General features: G+C 34.9%; 1 protein-coding gene across 3 annotated transcripts in view; it reads left to right on the plus strand.

The window, feature by feature from the left end:
• DMXL1 (Dmx like 1) overlaps positions 1–8,919 on the plus strand; it is a 132,766-nt gene extending 123,847 nt beyond the window's left edge. For all 3 annotated transcript variants that reach the window (XM_049648429.1, XM_049648427.1, XM_049648428.1), the window contains 3 exons: positions 379–431; positions 4,531–4,748; positions 7,469–8,919. In XM_049648429.1, coding sequence (XP_049504386.1) covers positions 379–431; positions 4,531–4,748; positions 7,469–7,693 — 496 coding nt within the window. In that variant the 3' untranslated portion in view covers positions 7,694–8,919. The remainder of the gene's footprint in view (positions 1–378; positions 432–4,530; positions 4,749–7,468) is intronic.
• The last annotated feature ends 683 nt before the right edge of the window (positions 8,920–9,602 follow it).

A 9,602-nucleotide genomic window follows, 5' to 3' on the forward strand; every position in this document is an offset into this window, starting at 1 on the left:
GAACGGAGTAAAAGTGCTCCCATTCAGAGCAGAAATAAGTTTTATTGGTGTTCGGGGAAATTCAGTGTATCCTGCTAATGGTATTTGCCATCTGTTAGGTTACAAAATGAGCAGATACAAAAGGTATTTCCCATGTTCAGACTTCATACAGTATTATTTGTAAATACATGTCAATCTAGAGTTAATCAGTTTTGTAAGTTAGTAGTTTTTAAAATTTTGTGTAAAAATTAACCATACATAAATATATTGGTTACTTGTATTTGAATTTTTTGTTAGAGCAAGGTTTGAATGTTATGTAACTATATGAAACAAGCTTACTTTTTATTCTGTTGTTAAATTTTTGTGTCACTCAAAGGTAATTTTTTTTTTTTTTTTCAGAAATATATGTTTGTGGGATACTCTTGTGGCACCTGCCAATAGTTTAGTCCATGGTAAGTTTTGAAAGCATTTTACAAATTTTGAAAGTCAAGAATTTGACTAAAATCAATAAACTAATTTTTTAATGAATTTGTCTTTAATGACACAAACTTATTAGCCTGTGAGGTTTATTTTGCCCATGATGGCGTAGAGTTTAAAAACAGAAAAGTACAACATATATAATTAACTTTGCACTGTACTTCATGAAGGACAGTGGAACACAGATAATATAAAAATCATATGTTTTTACTTTGAATCTGATAGCCACAGGTCATCTTTGTGAGCATCAGTTATTGTACAGTATTATGCCCATTCTCTCCACTCCTGTTCAGAATGGTACTCGGAGTCCTAACTAATGCAGTAAGACAAGAAAAGGAAATAAAAGGTGTACATTAGGAGGAGAAGAAATAAAACTGCCTTTATTCACAGAGGACATGATTGTTTAGAAAAAAATTTTTTTTTAATTTTTTTAAATGTTTGGGTTTTTTTTTTTTTTGAGAGAGAGACAGAGTGTGAGCGGGGGAGGGTCAGAGAGGGAAATACAGAACTTGAAGCAGGCTCTAGGCTCTGAGCTGTCAGCCCAGAGCCCAACATGGGGCTCAAACTCACAAACTGTGAGATCATGATCTGAGCTGGTTAGCCACTTAACCAACTAAACTACACAGGCACCCTGATTATGTAGAAAATCTTGAAGACTATATACAAAAAAACAAAACAAAAATAAGATAAAAACTTTTGAAACTAAAGTGTAAGTGTAGTAGAGTCACAGGATATCGGGTCAACATGCTAAAGTCCCTTGCTTTCATATATACCAGCAATGGACAATTGGCATTTGGAATTTTAGAAAATCACCATTTATAACAGCACCCAAAATAATGAAATACTGAGGCATAAATCTAAAAAAATATGTATAGCTTCTGTTGGGGAAAACTATAAAAAAGATAAATCAAAGATCTAAATAAATGGAGAAATAGCCCATATACACATATTGGAAGACTCAATGAAAGTTATTAACATGCCACTGCCTCCTAACTTTATAGATTAAATACATTCCCAGTCAAAATCCCAGGAAACTATGTTGTACATACCAGCGAACTGGTTCTAACAATTTCTGTAGAGGGGGTGCCTAGGTGGCTCAGTTGGCTAAGCATCTCACTTTGGCTCAGGTTATGATCTCACGGCTTGTGGCTTCAAGCCTCGTGTTGGGCTCTGTGCTGACAGCTCAGAGCCTGGAGTCTGCTTCGGATTCTGTCTGCCTTTCTCTCTGTCCCTCCCCCTCTCCTGCTTGGTGTATGTCTGTCTCTCTGTCTCCCTCTTTCTCTGTTTCTCTCTGTTTCTCATACACACAAAATAAACATTTAAAAAAATAATAAAAATAAAAATTTCTATAGAGAGGCAACAGACCTAAAATACTGGATACTGAAGAAAAACAAACTTTAAAAATTTTTTTTTGTTTATTCATTTTTGAGACAGAGAAACAGCATGAGTGGGGGAGGGGCAGAGAGAAAGGGAGACACCGAATCTGAAGCAGGCTCCAGGCTCTGAGCTGTCAGCACAGAGCCTGACGTGGGGCTCCAACCCACGAACTGTGAGATCATGACCTCAGCCAAAGCTGGATGCTTAACTGACTGAACCACCCAGGCGCCCCTGAAGAAAAACAAACTTGAAGGACTCACACTATTACTGATTTCAAGACTTACTATAAAACTACAGTAATAAACACATGTTATTGGCTTTAGAATAGAGATCATGGAACAGAATAGAGAGCCCATTTATTAACCCATACGTATTTAATAGACTGATCATTAATAAAAGTACAAAGGCACTTCATTGGAGGCATAGTGGTCAAAATATACTATAACAATTGGATGGCAACATGTAGAAAATGAACCTAGGTACATACCTCACCCCTTTCATAAAAATTGATTTAATGTGAATTATCTACATGTGAAATTCAAAACTATAAAATTTCTAGAAGGAAATAGAGAAGAAAATCTAGGTGACCTTGGGTTTAGTCTTGAGTTTTTAGATACAATACCTAAAGCATAATCCATGAAAGAAATGATATATTCAAGACTTTAAAAAATGACCATCTTCTCAGTATATTAATGGCAAGTAAGCATATGAAAAGGTGGTTAACATGATCATAAGATACTACTCTATATAATAAAATGTCCAAAATTAATGATTTTGGAATACCAAGTATTGGTGAGAGTATGGAGAACCTGGAACCCTCATGATTTGCTGAGTCTAAAATGATTAATGGCAAGTAAGCATATGAAATGTGGTTAACATCATCATAAGATACTACTCTATATAGTAAAATGTCCAAAATTAATGATTTTGGGATACCAAGTATTGGTGAGAGTATAAAGAACCTGGGGCCCTCATGATTTGCTGAGTCTAAAATGATACAGCTACTATGGAAAACTGACATTTTCTAATAGAGTTAAACATGGACCTAGCATGATCCAGCAGTATGTACTTTTACATATATGCCCAAGAGAAATGAATGCACACATCCACAAAAGGACTTGTATAGGAATAATATACAATTATATTAATATATTAATGTAATAAAACTTAGCAGCTTTATTTATAACAGCCCCAAACTAGAAGGAACACAAACACATCCAATAGGAAAGTGGTCTATTTATGTAATAGAATACTATTAACCAATAAAAAAAAAAAGCATAATCTGCTGATATATGTGACAACATTCATTAATCTCTTAAACATTATGTTGAATGAAAAGAAGCCAGTCACTAAAGAGTATGTACTATAAAATTCCATTTATGTGAAGTTCCAGAACGGAGGTAAAACTAGAATAGTGATTGCCTTTGTGGGAGAGGAGGGTTGACTGCAAAAAGGCATGAGGGAACTATCTGGGATGATGAAAACATTCTGTGTCTTGACCTGCATGATGGTTACACAGATGTATCCATTAGTCAAACTTCATCACGAGTTAGAATTTCAGCATTTTATTCTGTGCAAGTTATATCTCTAAGTGCTGGTCACATTCAAAGAATCTTTCCCTGTAATTTTCTCTTTAGATTCTTAGAGTAATTGTAACTAAATTTTATTGAGTACTTAGTATATGCCAGGAACTGTACATGTTTTAAATATGTCAACTAATTTAATCCTCACAGAAACCTATTAGGTGGGCTGGGTTTTTTTCTTTTTTTTTTTTTTTTTTTTTTTTTTTTTTACAAATGATGAAACTGAGACATAAGTTAAAAAAAAAAATTACCTAAGGTATATATTGAAATCCATGCAAAAACCAAGATTTAAATCTTGACAGTCTAACTCCCAAATCTTCACTCTTCATCATTATGCCATGTTGTCTTTGAGCTATTGACAGGCTTTTTTTTTTCTTTAAGATTTATTAAGATCCACTTCTTTTTTAAGAAAAAAATATTCATTGTATTTTTGTTAGTTCTCATACTGGTATGCCTTCAAGTTTCACCATTTTTGTTTTTGCATTGTTTAATCTGCTCTTAACCCCATGTAGTACATGTTTCATTTGAATATTGTAGTTTTTAATCTCTGGATTTTTTTATTTGTATCTCTTTTTTAATGACTTGTTAATTTCTTTATCTACTAATTCCATCACCTGTGTAATTTTTGGGTTAGTTTCATTGGATGGAGTTTCTTCTCATTATGGGTTGTATTTTTCTCCTTTGTATGCCTCTTGGTTTTTTATTAGATGCCAGGCATTACAAATTTTACCTGCTTCTGAGGCAGAACCCTTCTGAGTATTCTGTTTTGTCCTTTGTGAATTAAGAGGTTTTCCACTATGACTGGTGGAAACAGGAACCCAGACCAGCTCGGGTTCCCCTTGCGCCATGGCCAGAAAACCCTCCATAGGCAATAACAGGGGCAGTCGTATGGCTCACCCAGTTTGCTTCCCATCTCTTAGAGATCATTTTTCTTTGCCTGGTGTCCATTGTCTCCAACCATTGTTTCCTGTATATCATTTAATTTTTTAAATGGTTTGAGGTAGGTGGGTGAATCTGGTGATCTATCATTCTACCTTGGCCAGAAGTCAGAAGTCTCTTGCTTACACTGTTAAATGGGTTTTACTTCATGATTTACTTCAATTTTAATTTTCAGCTTTTACTTGCCATGATAGTGGAGCTACTGTTTTAGCATATGCTCCAAAACACCAGCTACTAATATCAGGTGGCAGAAAAGGCTTTACGTGTGCATTTGACCTTCGTCAACGACAGCAGAGGCAGCTTTTCCAGAGCCATGATTCTCCTGTTAAAGCCATTGCCATTGATCCAACAGAAGAGTACTTTGTTACAGGATCTGCTGAAGGCAACATAAAGGTAAATATGGTAATGCCACAGTGTCTACAAAATGAAGAGAAATCTTCAGAAACCTTAAGTGTTTACTCGTATTGATACCATTCTATTTACGTAGTAGAAATACTAACTCCTTTGTAGGCAGTATGTTTGTTGCTATTTAATAAATCTTTTAATGAATGAAATATTTAACTTGAAATTGTCTCTTTTTCAGTTTTCAAATAGGCTTAATTAATGTGCAAAAGCACTTGATTTTCCACAGATAAAACATATTTCAAACATTAGAATTAGTCTTGACTCCCATTTTCAGAGTTACCAAATTCAGTTTCAGATACTGTGAAATGCAGTAATATTTTCCTTTATCCTGAATACTGTCCATTTTTTCATTTATATAGTATTAGCGTCCAGCCACTCAGTGCCTGATTCAGAAGTTAGGGACGTACCTAGATAAGCCCTGTGCTTCTCACACTCCACCGTGTTTAAAACTTAGAGGTTTTTTAAAATGTTAAGCAGCTTATTAAATGCATCCCATCCCAGAAGTACTATTGCTAGGTACCAGTATGCATTTTTACAGTACATACCTAACAGTTTTGTTGGAGAGTCCTCTGGCCACACTTGGAAAAATCTCTAGGGGTAAGTCAGTTTAGACTACTCCCTAAGTTATTGTAATGGCCAGCAACCCACTGAAGGAGTCTACATTCTTAGAATCCATTAATTTAACCCCTAGTGAGACTACTAAGTAAGAATAAGTTTGGGGGTACCTGGGTGGCTCATTCAGCTAAGTGACCAACTTGAGCTCAGTCACTTGGTGAGTTTGAGCCCCACTTCAGGCTCTGTGCTGAGAGGTCAGAGCCAGGAGCCTGCTTTGGGTTCTGTGTCTCCCTCTGTCTTTGCCCCTCCTGCACTCACGCTCTGTTTCTCTCTCTCTTAAATTAAACAAACATTAAAATAATAAGAAGAAGGAGAAAGAAAAGAAAGAAAGAAAGAAAGAAAGAAAGAAAGAAAGAAAGAAAGAAAAAGAAATAATAAGTTGGGCTACTTTTTTTACAACATGCATATTGTTTTCATAATTGCCAGCCAGAAAAATAATTAACTAGAATTGTGGAATTTTAAAAATGCTTTTTTTTTAATGTTTATTTATTTACTTTGAGAGAGAGAGTGCAAGCCGGAGAGGGGCAGAGAGAGAGAGAGGCAGACACAGAATCCAGAGCAGGCTCCAGGCTCCGAGCTATCAGCACAGAGCCCATTGTGGGTCTCCAAGTCAAGAACCACACGATCATGACCTGAGCTGAAGTTGGACACTTAACCGACTGAACCATACAGGTGCCCTGAAAAGGCTTTTCCTAAAATCAAATGTATACACTAACTTCCATACATAATTATTTTCCTTCAGTTTGAAGCTAGTTTCTTTCTTGAACTGCCTTCAGTTTAGAACAAGTTGTATTAGGTTTTAGATTAGTTCTTTAGATTAGTTTGTGCTCTGATTCGGAGGTTTATTATTTAATCAAGTAAAAACAGATTTGAAAGTTTACTGCATAGTATTCAGAAGTCACAACTTGGGGCACCTGGGTGGCTCAGTCAGTTAAGTGTCTGACTCTCGATTTCAGCTCAAGTCATGATTTCACAGTTGTGAGATCGAGCCCCAAGTCAGCCTCTGCACTGAGCATGGAGCCTGCTTGGGATTCTCTCTCCCCCACTCTGTCTCTGCCCCTTCCCTGCTCACATGTGTGCTCTCTCCCTCAAAACAAATAAACATTTAAAAAATACATGTTTAGGAATCACAACTTAACAATCAAATCTAGAGTAATAGGTACTAATGAATTTCTTAGGAAAAAGTAAGTTTTCCAAAAAAAGGGATCTCAAAAAATCAGAACTATTTTGGTTTCCCTAAAGTTAAAATGGATGTCCTAAAAGCAGTTAAGTCCGTCACATACTTGAACATGCTTATAAATTACTTTGTAAGTAACTTACTTTAGGAATAGTTGCATTTATTGTGGTAGGGGCTAAAAAGAGAAAATCTTAGTAAATTAAGTTTGCTGAAGATGTGATAATTTATCTTGCGGGTGGAACATAGTTTTTCCTTTTCTGAGGCCTTCTTTCCAGTGGGTCTAATCCCTTGCTGGGTATTACAAGGGGTTACCCCATTATAAACTACACAGCACAAGCTTTGCTGAGAGATCAGAAGTCTTTTTTTAAATTTTTTTTGATGTTTTTATTTATTTTTGAGACAGAGACAGAGCATGAGTGGGGGAGGGGCAGAGAGAGAGGGAGACACAGAATCTCAGGCAGGCTTCAGGCTCTGAGTTGTTGACACAGAGCCTGACGCGGGGCTCGAAGTCACGAGCTGTGAGATCATGACCTGAGCTGAAGTCGGACGCCCAACCGACTGAGCCACCCAGGTGCCCCAAGATAAGAAGTCTTAATTGTAGTCCCTACAATATTACAAGTTTCTTTAGCTGTGTACACTTGACCTCCTAGTACCTAAGTTCTCATCTCCAATGCAAGGTTTAAATTACCTTTCTGTTTAATGAGTAGATTTTGAAGAATGTGATAATATCAAAGGGAATTGGGAAATTGCAACATAGTATCCAAAGGTTATGACCTTAGGCCTACACAGATTTTTTTTTTCCATATTTGTTTTAGAAATTCCTTCTTTGCACAAGAAAACCGGCTTAAAATTTTCATTTGGATTTTTAATGTAATCATCAACGTCAATTTTTAATTTTGTTTCTAATATCTTTTAGATTTGGAGTCTGTCTACCTTTACTCTTCTCCACACTTTTATCAATGAACATGCTCGGCAGTCCATTTTCCGGAACATTGGAACTGGAGTGATGCAGATTGAGACGGGGCCAGCAAACCACGTGTTCTCATGTGGAGCCGATGGTACAATGAAGATGAGGATACTGCCGGATCAGTTTAGCCCACTAAATGAAGTGTTGAAAAATGATGTGAAATTTATGCTCTGACAGTTTGACAATCGGGTGTATAATTGATTACCTATTCCCTGGAAGTGGCCAACACATACAGTGTCCACTGATCACTCTGTCTCTGCCACAGATAAACTAATGCTTTCTTGGTTTCATACTTACTTTATGGAGCTTTGCCCTGGATGCACTGATGCCTTAAAAACTAACAAGGTCATTCAGAATTAGACTATATTACCTAAAGTAGAATGTATAAGTAATACTGTAATAGTACATATTTATAGTATGTTATGCTGAGTATGTCGTAGTGTTAAAGGACTTTCGTTTCCTTATTGTTGATAAACTCTTCTGCAGAAATCTCTGTATGAATTTATTTAACAGTAAAAATACCCTTTATGTAAAGGCAGTTGACATCAGTCATCACTTGACTCACCACTGTTACTTCCTTTTTCATACATAAACATCTCAAACTCTTCTATTAATTAATGATAAATGATAATTGGGTAAGAATAAAAAACCTAATGAACATATTCATTAAAAACTGTCATTAGGACCTTAGTCTTATTATATAAAGTTCTCCTCAGTGTCCTTACTGAAGCCCCAGTGTGTGTGTGTATATATGTATCTTATACATCTTACTTGAACTTAGTTTGTGTATATATCAGAGAAAACTACAAGTCTTTTCATGTGTTTTTGTGCCATAATAATTACTGCCACTAGAATAGCAACTTTCTTTGCAACTGTTTTTTTTTTTCATGTTTTTTTGTTCTTAAGTTTTGAATTCCCATCCTGATTTTCAAATAATTTCAGGAAGACATCCAAGATTATTATTTTAAAGATTATCTTGAATCAGTTAAGTCTTAGCAGGCAATAACGATTCGGTGTTGGTATACAAGAGACACCTAAAAGTAAATTTATAAATTTGTCAAAGGATTTTTGAGCACCAAACATTTTACTTACATTTCTTTTTCCTTTTTAGGTGCTTTTAGTCTCAAAGTTCTGAACACCTTATAGCAGTGTTTTTAGAAACAAATGTGAAGACAGTCAAATTAAATAGATGATATTTACAAATGTAAAATACCCGCCAGATCTACCACTAATAGAAAATAAATTAAACCTTATATTTTATTATTTTTTGCCAAAATATATTATTTTACTATAAAATATGACCAAAATATTAAAAATGCACAATGCTTTTAACTTAAATGTGCTAAACCTATTTCTGTCTGTTCTGTGCTATACCTTTTCTGGTTAAAAATTATAGAAAACTTGATAAATACTTGATTTTAGCCAAGGAGACTGGAAGCAGATGGGACTAAGTGTTTAAGGGACAATTATATACTATTTAGCTTAAATATATTTTGTTAATAGGAACTATAAAAACATTTTTATGTAACAAAATATGGACAACTGTTATCTGGGAAATTAAAGAGTCAAAGTGAAGAAATGAAGGGCTGGTAAAATGAATTTTGTAATATCCTCAGGATACTTTTATCTTAAAAGTATATTGTTAAAGATTTTGTAAATTGTATTCATAATTTTAAATGTGTTAAGCTAGTTGCAGTGAAAACACTGTCATTAATTATGTAGAGAGTTCATGTGCACATAATAACCTGTATCTATAATTGTGCAATAACAATATGTGACTATTTTGCCATGGAGAAATCTGTGACAGCATTGCAAACAATGCCGTTGTTTGATACAGTTAAGCTTAAGTTATTTTTCAGTAATTTCACAAATCAAGATTCAAACGGCTTTAAACACTTTCAATGAGATAGAAGATTTATTATGCTTAATAGAAAAAAAAAGCATTGTGGATGAACAATTAAGCATTTTCGTTGAGGGTTTATATGAGTAATAAATTGTGTAAGCCCATATGTATTTACATCAGAGTCATAATATTTTAAATAAACAATCATGCAGTGACTTTTTTTTTAGCATGGTACTGTTT

This window comes from Panthera uncia (assembly GCF_023721935.1).
Source record: "Panthera uncia isolate 11264 chromosome A1 unlocalized genomic scaffold, Puncia_PCG_1.0 HiC_scaffold_17, whole genome shotgun sequence".
In the NCBI taxonomy this organism is placed as follows: Eukaryota; Metazoa; Chordata; class Mammalia; order Carnivora; family Felidae; genus Panthera; species Panthera uncia.